Source organism: Orycteropus afer, unplaced genomic scaffold (genome assembly GCF_000298275.1).
Source record: "Orycteropus afer afer isolate SDZICR_OR568_19922 unplaced genomic scaffold, OryAfe1.0 scaffold00033, whole genome shotgun sequence".
Lineage (NCBI taxonomy): Eukaryota > Metazoa > Chordata > Mammalia > Tubulidentata > Orycteropodidae > Orycteropus > Orycteropus afer.
The window spans coordinates 3,209,409-3,226,530 of NW_006921620.1; the positions used below are offsets into that span (position 1 = coordinate 3,209,409).

At 36.4% G+C, this 17,122-nt stretch overlaps 1 protein-coding gene across 1 annotated transcript in view; it reads right to left on the reverse strand.

Moving 5' to 3' along the window:
• Nucleotides 1–1,130: 1,130 nt before the first annotated feature.
• Nucleotides 1,131–17,122, reverse strand: part of EVI5 (ecotropic viral integration site 5) — a 300,060-nt gene continuing 284,068 nt past the window's right edge. The window contains exon 19 of the mRNA XM_042780297.1: nt 1,131–1,442. Coding sequence (XP_042636231.1) covers nt 1,131–1,442 — 312 coding nt within the window. The remainder of the gene's footprint in view (nt 1,443–17,122) is intronic.

Below are 17,122 nucleotides of genomic sequence, written 5' to 3' on the forward strand. Positions count from 1 at the left end.
GGGCTAAATGATAAAAAAAGGAAGCATTGGTAGGAAAGGATTCTTATGGCTTTAATCTATAGATCTATAGATTAGAATCTAGAGGCTCTGAAGATAATGTTCAAAGGTTACTTGCAAACACAATTATTGTTATAATTGTTGGACCATTGCTTAAATTACATTTAGTAGAATATTAGCACTAAGTAGTATGTGCTATGACTTCTTTAATCATGAAAAATGTATATCACATGATGTAAAAGAGATTTCATCAATAATGTTTTTGAACAAGCATCAGTTAAGTTATAAAGCTGCTAGTGTTGAATGCTAAGCAAAATACTAAAGCTATTAAAATATTAGTGTTTGGTTTTATTTTAACCTATTATTTACAGAAGTCCTGTTAGAATGTGGGAAGCAGTCATTTTACAACATGAATGTTCCCCATATAAAATGATGGTCAATGTTGGATAGTGCAGATTTATAAATATGTACAAATAAACAATATATCTGTAGTTACCTTATCCCACTACTCTTACCAGTAAGCAACACATGAAAGCATCTTATTCACATAAAAATTAGAAATTGAAACAAAATTTTAAGCTATCAATACAGATAACCATTGATCTGTGTTTATAAAATTATACAGAAAAAGGCTATGTATTTGGAAGCTTTTAGTGGTCCACAGTGGTTTTAATGGGCGGAAAAAAAAGAAAATCCACAAAACATAAGGTAAATCAGATGTATGTCTTGGTCAAATGTTTGTAGACAGCCATCCTGAAAAGAAATTGATAAGCAGAAATATACAGTTTGTTCACTGAGCATAAAATATTGTACAGGAGCAGTTTTGTTTGAGACTATTCAATTTTCCATATTTTTGAACTTCAAAATGGTTTATATTGACATTGTTGCATTTTCTAAAAAAAAAAAAAAAATTAATATTCAGTAATACTGTTAGAACCTTTAACCATATTCCAGTCTACTGAATGGCAATGGTAAGTCAAAGGTGAAGATTTGGCAAAGATAAAAAGGTTGATAAGACTGTAAAATATATGTGTATCTATATATGTACATATGAAACACCTATGTTCCCCAAACCCCTAACAGTATGATAACAGATCCCTTGAAGAAATCTACAGTCGAGGCCACAGTGATGGTCAGACAGTGGTCGAGTATGACTCTCTTCTTGGAGCCTGCTTCCTTTGAGCCACTCGAGTACTCTCTCTGGTCTCCAACACACAGTCTTCTGTTTCACTCTCACTTCCATCTGCCACAGGGGGGTCCAAGGACATCGGGCCAGATTTTCTGTGCAAAGGAAAATCAAGGCCACCTTCCCTTAAGGAATTATCTATGAAGTCTTCATCGGAAGAATGGAATGATTCATCATCTCCAGTTATATGGTTGACAATGTGGATTCCATCAAAAGGCGGTTGGCCTGAGAAACCCCTCTGGCCTTTTAGGCACCTGAGCTGTTAAAACAAAATCCAAGTTAATATACTTGACTTGGGGGGAAAAACACCCACACACCAAACATGCAAATGTTTCACGTTTAAGGAAGAAGACACCTTGATCTACTGAGATTTATAGATACAATAAATAACAGTTGCCATTTTTCTCTCCCACAAGAAAGCAAGAGTAAAAAAGAAAAAGGCAGGCCATTTTTTTCAGCACCTCCCTTGTGTTATATAATGGGCATATTAAATATGCAATTGTAACTGAATCATCACAACAGTCCTAAGTGGTAGATTTTAATATCCTCATTTTATAGATGAGGAAATGGAGACTCAGGTAGAATAACTTGCTAAAAGGACGCACAGCTAATAGAAGTTTAGATTCAAACTGAACCTTTTATTATCATATAATGAATCCCATGTACCCATTACCTAACTTCAATAACTTAACACATCACAATCTTGTTACCTTCTACCCCTCTCATCCCTGGATTCTTCTGAAGCAAATCCCACCAGACATTCTATCAGTTCACTTGTGAATATTTCAGTGTATGGCTCTAGAAGATAGAGGCTTAAAGGCTATACTTTTAACTATCACACACACTGCACACTGTCTATCTCGAGAGCTATCTCCAAAACCCTGTGAAAGATGAAAACAATTTACAAATCATTGACGTTTCTTACAACTTTCCATCTTGTAATAATATTGCAAAGACGACCAGACAACTATTACCCACTGAAAGGGCAGGAATGTATCTTCTCATTCATGTTTCCTTGTGTGTGGGAGGAGTGGCTGTCATGCATGACACTTTTGTCTTCGCTCTCTCTTTCTCTCCCCAGGGGTAAGGGGCTGACTTCTCTCACCAGGGAACAGGGGAGAGAAATGACATGCACTGCTCAGCTCCTTCATCCCTCATGAGGGGAGGCTTGTGGAGGTCAAATGCTACCTGCTACTAGGTAGGCAAATCTGACTAATTCCAGAGTTCAATACTGAAAACTCATTGTCACACATCTAAACCACATTCTCCAAAAACAGTTTTATCTGTAATAAAGGTGATTTCTTTTCATCATCTGCTATTTCTTTGACCATGTTCCCTCATAACTCCAAGACCCCCCCCCAACAGTATAGGTCCTTTACTTCCACTAACATAATTAAGACATTGTTGTTGTTGTTATGTGCCATTGAATTGGACCCGACTCACAGTGACCCCTCCCTTGGGTTTCCGAGGCAGTATCACTGCGGAAGTAGATTGCCCAACCTTCCTTCCAAGGAGTGGCTGATGGGTTTGAACCTCCAGCCTTCTGGTTAATGGTCAAGTGCCTTAGGCACTACACTACCAGAGCTCCCAATTAAGACATTAGCCTTGTTCTTAAGAGCTTATGTTTTAAAGTTTAACTGTGATATTCTGTCGTTAGTTTAATTTCTCCTACACGCCATAAATAAATTTCTCCCACAATAAAGCAAGAGTGGAAAAGAAAACAAAAAAACAAAACCCAACAATAAAAAAAAAAAAATTAGGTATCAAATATTCTACCTTGAATTATCAAGAATCTTGCTGACATACTCCATATACCCTCATCATTACTGTCAGCATCCAACCTTGTTTCTCAGTCACTTTCTATCTTTCAACTCTTGAGATAAAGGCAAAGTGAAATATTCAGGAAATATTACATACACTTTCAAAACTAACGGTTCTGAGAGTAAAGACATTACAGCCTTGCTCTAATGCCTCCCAGCTTTCCCGACAGACTTCCAGGAAGGAGTGAAGAAACCTGAGCATGTCCCTGCTTGAATGTGGTAACAGGGAACAAGAGGGACTCTGAGACCTCAGTACCGTGATGTCTGCTTAAGCAAACCTTCAATCAAAAAGAGAGTCTCATGACCTAGACCCAAGAGAATAAAATTAGAGTGAGGTAAATTGTAATTTAAGTAACACCTTCCTCCTTAGAAGAGCAGATGGGATCTAAATTTGGAGTTCAATCTTTAGGAAAAGGGCACGGAGCACCACAAAGACCTCCTCACGGTTGGGATACTCACTATATCACTGTAACTGCCACGTTCTGATGCAACATCCTATTATCACATTACAACACATGATTTACAGCTCCAAGTGTTAAATGAAGTCAGTTAGTATCTTCCTTTCTCTTTTTCCCCAGACCCTTTGAAGAAATAATAGGCAACACATGTCTTCTTTCTTTCTGGCTGTTATAAAGGAGGAATATGACAGTGGGATTACACCTTCCCAACTGTTTGGAAAGCTGTAACTTTCTTTTGCTCTAATAAAGTTTATTGCAATTTAAACACTGCAACTTCATATCATCTGTAACAAGCAACCTCAAATATTACACAAAATTAACTCTAGGCTGCGGGTCATTTCTCAACCTCAAAGGAGATAACCAGCTAGCTCATCTTCATTTGGAAACTGCTGATACAGGATGGCAAAGGCATGGCGGGGCTTTGTGGGGGAGAGAAGAAAAAGATGAAGGCAAGGGACCACTGATAAAACTGAAGAGTTCTAAATTTTCTACAAATAAAGTCATGTATTAATATCCATCTGTGAAATGTGCCTGACGTTTAGTTGAAAAGACGGCACAGATTAAGTGTAATTACAAATAGTTTTTAAAAACATGAAGAAAAGAAATAACCAAGCCAAGCTTTTAGTTAAATGAGAATGAATCTCAGAAGCCCTACACTTGCTTTCCAATAGTTTGCATCTATCATTTAGTGTTCTTTGGCTTGAAACCACAGGAACAAACTCAGTTACCTTAGGCAAAAAAAGGCATTAACTGAAAAAACAGAAGCCAAAAAGAGCTAAAGAGAAAGTGAAGAGGTAAGTGGGCAAGAACTAGATCTTCCCCCAGGATTGAGGTGACAGCAACAGAAGGACATTTATGATAAACTGACCCAAGCCACTTGCATTCCTTATGTCAAGATTAGCTGACAGGTTTAACTTAGATCAGGTGTCCACCCACTCCTTGGCTAGGGGACGCCAGGAGAGGGGACTTAAACACAATCTCACCAAGGCAATGACTGTGTGTAGTTTTTCAAAGCAAATTTGGGGAACTGTTCTAGGAGGAGGAATTGGGGCTGTGTAGGAGGAGGTTTCCACTGTGCTGCCCTAAACCTGCCATTATTAGTCCCTTTTTACTTCGCTCTGTTGAGTGTCAAATCACTGTTTCAGGTTGAAGCTGTTCTACGTGTGTGCTTTAGCAATCAAATGACTCAAACACAGGAAGGGCTAACAGAGTCAATTTAATAATTCTGAGATTTCTTATGCAATTTAGTATTAAAACATGTTCCTCTGTGGGTCTCTCTTTACTTTCTAACTGCTTAACACTGGGATGTTTTATTACTCATGGTCTGTTCCACCAAAATATTTGAAAGAAGGCAAATCAGGCAAAACCCAACTGCTTAACTGCCAGAGTGAAAGAACTAACTAACTAAATAAATAAATAAAAATAACCTCTGTAAATCATAAATCATATCTGAATTTTATTAAGCCATGCCATTGCTGTCCTCAGCGGTCCTGCTAAGATTTACAGGGTCCAAAACAAGAGTCCAAATGGGAACTCCCAGGAGTAGCTTACGGCCTCCACCTCCTTCTTTTCCCACTGCCTCCTTCTCTACATGACAGGCCTCCTCCACACACATGTGGGCACTCTAGCCTGCCTATCCAACTCTGTCCTCACCCCCAATCTACAGTCAAACAATAACAAAAGTATAAACTTAAAACTGAGAAGTCCTTCCTGCTTCCCTTGCCCCACTTCTTACAGGAAGCCTCTACTGAGAAGCTGGTGTCACCAATACAGTTTTTAACTTAGTTGTGTTAAATCAAGGTTGCAGGGACCAGTTAGTCTCTCAGTTTTCTGTTTCTGTTTGTTTGAGAAGCAGGCTGTTCAATCACTGATCAATATCAAAGACTGACAGTAAACCATGAACAAGTATGCACAAAATGATCAATAATTTTGGGAACCTCTTTTTGTGTGAGCATTTTCATAGAGAAATTTAACAGTATAAGAAACTACTGGATGACTGTTAACAAAAACTGTCTTCAATATAATTTTATTACATCTTCACTACATAAGCAACGCATCAACTAAAGACAATTTAGAAAATAAAGCAATTCCACATCGTGAGATGATCACCATTAACATCTTAATACGTCCTTCTAGATGATTTTCTAACCTTATATATTTACTTTTCAAATATGGACTAGTCACTACACATACTGCTTTTTGATTTTTATTTAATCATATATTATTTAAAAAATAATTATTTTTTTGTTGAGAATATACACAGCAAAAATATCCACCGATCAAGTTTCTCCATGTACAGTTCTGACACTGATTCCATTCCTCAGGCTGTGCAGCCATTCTCACAGTCCTTTTCTGAGCTGCTCCTTCCACATTAACTAAATTTACTGCCCCTTAAGTTTTCTATCTAATCTTTTGAGTGATCGTTGTCACTTTGATCCCATATAGTTCTTAAAAAGAGCATAATGTTTGAGGCAGATATTTTAAAATAGTTTAACTAAACTATTGTTTAGTTTTAAGAGGACTTCAGGGGGTATTTTTGGCTCAAGTTTTAGCTATTATCTCAGGCCACATCAATAGTTTCAGGGATTCATCCATCCTTCTGGCTCCAGGAAGTCTGGAGTCCATGTTCTGATCAAAGATTCTATATAAGAATTTTATATATTTTATAAATATATAAAATATATTAAATAAATACAATATAAATATATTTATTTAAAGAATTTTATAAAATTCTATATAAGAACTTTATATATAAGAACTTTATATATAAGAATTCTATATAAGAATCTTTGATCAAAAGGGGGAAAATGCAGAGGAGACTTTCAAATTCTCACAGATTCCAGACCTTCTGATGCCTTTCTTGAGGCTGGATGGACCCCTCAAACTACTGTCCTCAGATAATCTTTAAGGTTTAAGTCTTCTTTAAAACAAACAATAGTTTAGCTTAATTAGTAAAGAATGTCTGCCTTTACCATTGTGTTCTTTCAAGAATTACATATATGGGATCAAACTGACAACAGCAACTCAAAAGATTACATAGGGAACTTAGGGGGCAGTGAGTTGATGTTATCTGGGGAGGCATAATTTGGAAAAGGAGGGTAAGAACAGCTGTACAAATTGAAAAATATAATCAATGTCACTGAATTGTATATGTTAGAAATTGCTGAATTGGTGTATGTGCTGTATGTTGTTAGTGAATATATAAAACAATTAAAAAAAAATCAAAACACCAAACTCACTGCCACCAAGTCATTTCTGACCCAGAGTGACCTCCATTGGGTTTCCAAGGCTGTAAATCTTTACAGAGGTAGATCACCTCATCTTCCTTCTGTGGAGCAGCTCGTGGGCTTGAACCATTGACCTTCTGGTCAGCAGTCCAGTGCCCTAAACAGAGCTCCTTATATGAAACAATAGTAACTACATAGCCTCAACAACAAAATTAAATAAATAAATAAATAATAGTGCTCCAGTTTAGACAGCTCTCAGAAGACCAGCTCTTGGGAAATTCAGGTACTTTAAAACACACACACACACACACACACACACACCCCTTCATGAAATATACCACTTTAGGACTCTGAATAGGGTCCTGGTTTCTCTAAGAATGGTTGAGTCTACACCAATTATTCTTTCTGGTTAGGAAGTATCACATGTCACATGTCTGAAAAGACTCACTAGGTAGAAAGCAGCATGTGTTTGAATGAGTGCATGGTGAGTGAGTGCATGGTAGGTCTGAGGAACTGAGAAGCAGTTTAATGTTAGTTGTTAGGTAGTGGGATTAGGAGCGACAAATGATAAGGTAGGAAAGGGCTCACTCATGAAGGACCTAGTTAAGCAGTCATGCTATTAAGCTTGGTAACCTGATGGCAATAGAGAGCCACTAAAATATTTTAAGCAGGAGAGTGATCAGATTCACATTTTAGGAAGACTGTGTTCACTTAGTACAGACCAAGTACTACATAAGAAATGTCAAAACAACATGTCTCATCAGTTGAAACAAAGAAATTTAAACTACTTTTCACCTTACTTCATCAGAAACGGCAATGCTTAAAATCAGTAGTCTTCTATTTTTTCACGGTCACAATGTGATAATGACAAAACTACCTTAGAAAATTTTGAGATTATGCCCATTTCAAGCCTATGCTGAGGCTCTTTTTTTTTTCAAAGTGAGCTAAAACTTACAGTGTAAGTACACAGATTAACTGCATACATTGATAAACTTTTACTTGTGCATATACTCACAAAACTACTATCCAGATCAAGCTATAGAATTAGCTATAGGTCAAGCTATAGAACATTTCCTATACCTGAGGAGGTCCCTTCTGCTGTCTCCCAGTGTCTCATCCGCAAAGGTAACCATTATTCTGATCACCATAGAACAGTTTTGCCTGTCCTTGAACTTAATATAAAGGAATCATATGGTATGTACTCGTTTGTGCCTGGCTACTGTTATTCCACATTATGTCCGTGGGATCCATTCATGTTGGCATGTATAGTGGTAGTTCATGCTTTTCCATTTCTGTGTACTATTCCAGCATGTGCATATATTACAAGTTATACACTGAATTGTTAATGGCCATTTGGATTGTCTCCAGTTTGGGATTACTACATATAATGCTGCTATAAACATTCTTGAACATATCTTTTGGTGGATATAAGCACTCATTTATCGTGAGGATACACCAAAATGTGTACTTGCTGGGCCATAGAGAATACGTATGCTTACTTTTAGTAAATATTGACAAACCATTTTCCAAAGTGATTATAACAAGAGACTCCTTAATGTTTACAAGAGAAACTTTACCAGTTGGTCTGTCAAAACAAATGAATGAATATCCTTAAACTTGCCATATTGAATAACTTCATTCCATGTTTCTAACAGAAACTACAACATTGAATTTTCAGCTATACAATCTTGGATATTCATGGTAGTGAAGGTATGGAACAATAGGAACTCTGTGCACTACTTATACAAGAAAAAAACAAATCAAAACCAAAACCAAACCCACTGCCATCGAGCCGATCCCGACTCACAGCGACCCTACAGGATGGAGTAGAACTGCCCCCATAGGGTTTCCAAGGCTGGAAATCTTTACAGAAGCAGACTGCCACATCTTTCTCCTAAGAAACTGCTGGTGGGTTTGAACCATCAGTGCTTTGGTTAGCAGCCAAGGGCATTAACCATTGTGCAATCAGGGCTCCTCACACTGCTGACAGGAGTGTGAACTGGAATAAGCACTTTGGAAAACAGTTTGAAAGTATCTGCTAAGGTTGAACACCTGCATATCCTATACTTAGAATAATCCTGGCTTATGTCCGTTGTTACAGATAAGTATTAGTAGTGTCCTATTTTCATTCTCAAACATGTCCTGATTTAAACAGTAAATTATTTGTCACCCAGAAATTCCATTTCTAGGTATATACACAAGGGCTCTGGTAGCATAGTGCCTAAGGCACTTGACTGCTAACCAGAAGGCTGGAGGTTCAAACCCACCAGCCACTCCTCAGAAGGAAGGTTAGGCAATCTACTTCTGTAGTGATACTGCCTCAGAAACCCAAGGAGGGGTCACTATGAGTCGGGTCCGACTCCATGGCAAACAACAGCAACAGCAGCAGGTATATACACAAAAGAAATAAGCAAATGTACACCTACCAACACTCACAAGAGTGTTCATGGCAGCTTTACTGATAATAATCTCAAATGGATATAGCTCAAATGTCTATAAACTGAAGAAGGAATAAATAAGTTATGGTATATTCATACAATGAGATGCCACACAGTAACAAAATGAATGACAACTACTACATGGCACAGCATGGCTAAATCTTAATGTTGTGGAAGAAGCCAAGTGCATACTAATTTATTCTGTATGATTACACTAATATACAGTTCAAAAGCAGGCAGACCTGATCTGTTCAGAAAAGTGAGGTGATAAGAGGTAGGTATTAAGTGGGAAGAGTGATGAGGGGGCCTCTGAACTCTTGGCAGTATTCTACTTTTTGATCCAGGTGGTAAATGCATGTGTTCATATTTGTGATAATTCATCAGGCTGGCCACTTAAGATCTGTGCATTTTTCTGTATATATCTTATACTTCAATAAAAATGTCTACTAAATAAAAAAGCCCAAGGAATGATATCTATGGAAGACTGATGGGCAAGACATGTAATTAATTGCCATTCATTCTTCCACTAGTACTTCTACATTTTACCTCTGGTTCTAACTATATGATCACTGAGTTATATATTGGCTCCACTGTTTCAGTCCATCATAAAATTGCTCTTACTTAGATGTTAGGCCATCAACCTGACACTTTCCTGTCCAGTGCATTTTCCTGTCTTCTTCACATGGATCCACATGGGAAATTTCTTTCAAAGCTTAGAAATAGGAAAATAACAATTGGTTTGGTTTTGTCTAACTAAAAAAACCAAACTCACTGCTGTTGAGTCAATCTGACTTACAGTGACCCCTCCCCTTGGGTTTCCAAGGCAGTATCTCTACAGAAGTAGACTGCCCAATCTTCCTTCCGAGGAGTGGCTGATGGGTTTGAACCACCAGCCTTCTGGTTAGCAGTCAAATGCCTTAGGTACTATGCCACCAGGGCTCATTATAAATCTTGAAGATAGTTATGCTCCCTACTTTGCTTTGGCTTAGAGCCCAATATACAACCCATTTTGATACTGCATGCTATTTTGTGCACTAATATCAACTTTGATTTTATTAGATTTTCCCATTGAATTGGTTCTTTTTAATTTTTAGTTCAAACCATAGGATATTGCCATTTTTCTAAATGAAAGAGTCAAGTATCAGCAATCCTATTTGGTTTAACTTTTTTTTTTTTTTTTGTCATTTTTGTATCATATGTATCCATATAAACTGCCTCAAAATCTCTGGGGAACAAGGCCAGGTGTAATTCTAAAAATAAACATTTGCCACTGTATATACTGAGTTTGTCAGTTTCAATGATTTGTTTGGTTGTATTCCATGAGTAAGGCCATTAATAAAATCTCTCAACTATGCTTTCAATTTTACTTGTAGTTTGAGTATTTTGACAGTAATAAAGTAGTTATACTCACACAGACCAAAACCCCCAAACAACCTAACAACAAACCAAAAACAGAAAAACTCCTTCCTTTACTTTTAAAAGTATTTCCTTTATGCTTCCCAGTAATCTGATATTAAACATTAGTTTAAAATATTACCTTTAAATAATTTTTATAGCATTTTAAAATAAATCAGTAGGCATAAATACTTGCATAAATATTATACCAAATGACATATATATACATATATGTACACATATATCTATATATGTAAATATGTGTGTACATATATAATGTGTGTGTGTGTGTGTGTGTATACATATATGGAGCTCTTGTGGTATAGTAGATAAGGCACTTAGCTGCTAACCTGAAGGCCAGCAGTTCAAACCCACCAGCCACTCTGTGGAAGGAAGATGGGGCAATCAACTTCTGTAAAGATTTACTGTCTCGGAAACCCAATGGGGGTCACTATGAGTTGGAATTGACTCGATAGCAGTGACTTTTTTTTTTTTTTTGGTATATATATGTGTGTGTGTGTGTGTGTATATATATATATATATGTATATATGTGTGTGTGTATATATATATATATATGTACACACACACATCCTTCTAAATTCTGAATGAGAATAATGCTAAGTGTACAGACAGGAGCGCTAATATACAAGACCCAAATAATGTAGTGCATCTTACCTGATGTGGACTGCTTCATCATGGTATGCATTAAGAAACAGAGTGAAAAATTAAAAACATGTAGAATTTATTTAAGCAATATTAAGATATTCTGATACACTTGCCACAACTTTAAAAGATATTCTGATACACTTGCCACAACTTTAAAAGTTAACAAAATCTTAACATCTCACTATCTATAGAGATTAGATTTCTGGTTTCTCTGCATGTATTATACAATGTTGGCCCAAAATGTACTTAGTAATTAGGAAAGGAAAGTGATAAATGAAGATATTATACAACTTACACAAAATAAAGTACAAAATGCAGTAGAGTTAATAAGAAAACAGGAAATTGTCATGCTCATAGACTGATGGATGTAGGTTTTGACAGGAAACAGCAGTTTCTAACTGTACAATAGTAAAAATTTAAACACTAAAAAAGACTATTAAAGACTACTGTAACTATTTCACATATAAATTACTACTGAAAATTTAAGCAGAAAAAAACTTGCAGGGATGATTATTTTGAAACCAAAGGATTCCATAATCATTAGGATACATAAATATTTTTCAAAATTTTCATTAGTCTCGTTTATTAGCTAAACTACCGAATGTTAAAAAGTTTCTTTTGTAAAGAAGAGAAGCTTTATAGTTTTAGAGTTTAGTAGTCTTTAAACATAGCTTCTTAATAACTAATAGAGAAATATGTACTAAAAAAATATAATCACCTAGCAAGTGTTCATATGCACAAAGATCATTACATGTTCTCCATGTGTTTGCTTTCTTTCAGCACATTATTGGATATTGGTAACTTGAGGAAGTTAGGGTTTTTACAATTGATTTTAGAGACACAATAGGTTATCCTTCATCAAATTTAAAATGTAGGGGTAATGGAATTGATGATAACTCTTATATTTATATGGTGCTTTACAATGAAAAGTGCTTCCATGTGTATTATTTCAAGTTTTTTTTTTCTCTGTGTGAGTGGAGGTTGAATTGTGTAGACAGCTACCACTTTCTGAGATTCAAAAAAGTAAGAGGAAGGACTACATTGGGTATTTTGAAAGACAATAAATCCACAACAAAGTGGAAAAAAGTCATCCATACACCAAAAAAAACCCCTAACCAAATGAACTTTGATCACTAATAGACAGGGCTTAAACCATTGAAGTGAGTCATGTGATACCAAGTGAACTGCAAAACAGTTGCAGTAAGTTTCCAAGACTGAGTCATATCAGATTATAAAAGCTCATATTTGTACATTTGGGTTTATATAATCAATCTTTGTAAAACAGAGAACTATAGTTTTTAAGCTAAATGTATGCCACCAGAGCTCCTTTAATGTTTCTGTAAGTGATGTATGATATTTAAAATTAATAGACTCAATGGCAGTAGGTTTGGTTTGGGTTCATACATCATACTTTCTATGGGAAGATGGATATCAAGTCCAATAACCACTTAGATTTATACTTTTAAATTTTGGAGGTTTACTTTTTGTTTTTTTCCTAAACCAGAGTGTGGTCAGTAATACTGTTGGACTTTTTATAACTCAATGCCATCAAGTCAAGTGACCCTGTAGGACAGAGTAGAACTGCTCCAAAGAGTTTCCAAGGCTGTAAAACTTTATGAAAGCAGACTGCCTCATCTTTCTCCCACAGAGAGGCAAGTGGGTTTGAACTGCTGATCTTTTTGGTTAGCAAGCGAATGCCTTAACCACCGTGTCACCAGAGCTCCTTTGGACTCCTTATAGAATACTTTTAGTAGTTTTCAAAAAAAAAAAAAAAAAAGTAAATAGGACTTGAGATGTTAAATTTATCCTCAATTGTTCATTTCTTCAAAAACTGAATTGTAAACATGACAAAGAGTAAAACTAGCAACAATCACACAAACCAAAAAAAGACTTCCAGTGAATAAGAACAGGAAACCAATAAAAGCAATCAATTGGAGGTCATGACTTTTTGATCACTGCAATACATAGACAAGAATAAAAATGCAAATCTATAATACTGGAAGATCAAATAAAGTTAAAAAATCAATTTTCTTGAAATAATACTAAACAGACATTGCTAGAAATGTTTTAAGCTTTCAGCTAAGTAAATCATTAAAAAAAGGATAAAATACACTTAAAAATGTAGATTCTATATAAAATGTTAAATGCAATAGTTAAAACTCACTTTTTTTTTTCTAAAACAAGAAAAACATATATACCCAGATTAATAAGTGAAAAAAGTGAAAAGGAAAGTGGAATTGAAGATAATGACCCTGTACATTTATTATCAGAGAAGAGAGGGGGAAGACATAAAGTCATTTACAAAAAATTCTTGCTAAAGTCTTCCTACAGTACACACTGCAAACTTAGATTTATCTAGCATTCTGGGCAAACAAAATGAAACTGCCATTGAAGGTCCTCTTCCTGGCAGCTGACACATCTTGACAAAATTGAAACCATTAACATTACTTAGAAGTTACGCTAATGTCAATGGTGATAAGGCCAGGAATACACGGGTTCTATGAAAATTTAAGGAGCCCTGGTGGTACAGTGGTTAGAGCACTCAGCTGCTAACCAGAAGGTCACTGGTTTGAATACACCAGCTGCTCCGTGGAAGACGTATGTGGCAGTCTGCTTCTGTGAAGATTTACAGCCTTGAAATCCAGCGGGCAGCTCTACTCTGTCCTATAGGGTCATTATCAGTCAGACTCCACAGCAGTGGGTTTTTTGGTTTTTTATGTAAATTTATGACCAATTACAGGAAATAAATCACTTCACACTTGTTTCACTCTGAACTTTTAAAGCTACATCAAAGTACCATGTAGACTTCACTTGATTTAACCTTCAGCTGAAACACTTGAAAAATTCAAGTCTTTGGCAAAACACTTGCATGAAAACAAAGTATTTCCTTTTCATCTGTCTTGAATCCTGTTAAAAGGAATTAATTGTTCTCTAACAGTACATCGTAGGTTTTATCAGTCCATCTAATCACTTAACCAGATGTGCACTGATTGCTTAGGTAACAAGCACTGTACCAGATGCTGGAAAGGCAAAGACAAATAATAACAAGGCTGCTCTCAGTAAGTTAATAGTCTTGGGTGGGGGGGAAGACATAGATAATCAAATAGCTGACTCCCAGACGGCATATTAAGTGTTAAGGAAGCCCACAGGAGAAGCAGCACACTGATTAGATGAGAGAATTCTTAGGGAAGGAGTAAGAAGATGAAACTTAAGATGAGTCTTAAAGGATGAGCAGGTGTAAGGAGGGGAAATCCAGGCACAGGTGGCGTGTGAAATGTCCTGGTGGCCAAAGAATGTGTTATGTATTGGGAAACTGTCAGTGGTTTGGTGTGGCTGGATGTTAAGTCTCACAGTGAGAGCTGAAACTGTAGAGAAAAGCAGAGACTACACTGTGAAGAATCTTATTCCATAAAAATGTTTGACCTTTATCATGAAGGCTATGGGGAAGTCTCTGAAACAGGGGAATAATGTCATTAGATTTATTTAAGAATTCATAATATTATGACTATGTGTATACATGTGTTTTTGTGGTACAGCTGGCATAATAATAACTATGCCCTTATTATGTTCCAGGGAGCTCTGGTGGCATAGTGCCTAAGGCAGCTGACTGCTAATCAGAAGGCTGGTGGTTCAAACCCACCAGTCGCTCCATGGAAGGAAGACTGGGCAATCTACTTCCGTAAAGATTTACAGCTTTGGAAACCCAATGGGGGTCACTCTGAGTCAGAATTGACATGATGGCAGTGAGTTTTTTTTTTTTTTTTTTTAATGACGCTTAACAGGTTTCAGGAACTTCCAGGCAAAGATAGACTGGGGAGAAAGGCCTAGTGATATATTTCCAAAAATCAGCCAATGAAAACCTTATGAATCACAATGGTCTGCAACCAATCATGAGGATGGTGGAAGGCTGGGCATTTTGTTCTGCTGTCATGACGTTATCATGAGTTGGGGGCTGACTCGATAGCAGCTAACAACAGTAATGATTCTCGACAATAACCCCATGAGGTAACTGAAACACAGAGAAGTTAATTAACTTGCCCTAAGTTATGCAGTTAGAAACTAGTGAAGTCGGATTCACACTCAGTTATTCTAGCTCCAGAATCAGTGCTCTTAAATTTTGCTAATGAGTCTAGTCTGTTAGGCACAGTCAAGTTTTTTCATAATGTTCATCATTACTATTTACTGAGAGTCTATTATGTACCAAGCACTTTCCTACATCCTGTACTGTCTACATAAGTAGACCCAAACTACCTAAACATTTACAAATAAATTGGAATGTGGGGTGGTAAAGAGTTAACAAAAAATCAAGAAAGTCAATTCATCCAACTCTGTTTTCTATATGTTATGTTACAACAATTGCTAAGTACCATGGTCCTACTTAGTGACTCAATAATGTTGTTGTTAGGTGCTGCTGAGTCAATTCCAACTCATAACAACCTTATATACAATAGAATAAAACAGTGTCTGATCTTGTGCCATCCTCACAATACTTGCTATACTTCAGCCCATCATTGTAGCCACTGTGTCAATACTTGTTGTTGAGAGTCTTCCCCTTTTTTGCTGACGCTTGGTTTTACCAAACATGATATCCTTCTCCAGGGACTGGTCCCTTCTGACAACATGACCAAAGTCGGTGAGAAGTGATCTTAATTTATTTTATTTTTGGAGTCCTATCACTAAAGAAACATTAAAAAACTTACGAACCTATCTCTGAAAAGATACACATATATGTTCCACACAAAAATTTTGCAAACAATTTAATGGCTCTAATTCATGACCTTCAGGTTAGGGAATGCTCCAGACTACGACTATGACTTTTTAAAACAATTTTATTGAAAAGATTCAAACAGAAATAAATGAAACAGAAAACAGAAATAGAAAAATCAACAAGACTACAAGTTGGTTCTTTGAAAAGATGAATAAAATTGACAAATCACTGGCAAATTTAACAAAGGAAAAGAGGGAGAGAATACAAATATCATGAATAAGAAATGAACTGGGTGGCATCACAAAAGAATCAACAGAAATTAAAAGGATAATATAAGGATACTATGAAGAACTATACTCCAACAAATTGAAAAACCTAGAAGAAATGGACAGATTTCTAGAAACATGCTACTCACCTAAACTAACACAGACTGAGGTGGAATATTTAAATAGATCCGTAAGAATAGAAGAAATTGAACAGGTCATAAAAAAGTTACCAACAGAAAAAAGCCCTGGCCCAGATGGTTTCACTGGCGAATTCTACTGAATGCTCAGAGAAGAACTGACACCAATCCCATTCAAACTATTCCAGAACATAGAAGAGGATGGAATCCTCCCAAATTCATTTTATGAAGGAAGCATAACCTTGATACCAAAAGCAAGCAAAGACTTGACTAAAAAGGAAAATGATAGACCAATATCCCTCATGAATATAGATGCAAAAATCTTCAATAAAATCCGAGCCAAAAGACTCCAACAATGTATCAAAAAAATAATACATTATGACCAAGTGGGGGTCATATCAGGTATGCAAGGATGGTTCAACATTAAAAAAACAATCAATGTCATCCATGTGGAAAAGAACCAAGTGATAATATCAATCAGTGTAGAAAAAGCATTTGATAAACTCCAACACCCATTCCTGATTAAAAAAACAAAAACAAAAACAAACTTCTCAGCAAAATTGGAATAGAAGGGAAATTCCTCAACCTAAAATAAAGGGCATATATGCAAAACCAAAAGCCAACATTATTCTCAATGGAGAGAGAGAGACTGACACCATTCTCCTTACAAACAGGAACCACACAAGGATGGTATCTATCACCATTTCTATTCAACACTGTATTGCAAGTCCTGTTGTTGTTGTTGTTATTTGCCGTCGAGTCGGCCCCGACTCATAGCGACCCCTCCTTGGGTTTCCGAGGCAGTATCACTACGGAAGTAGGA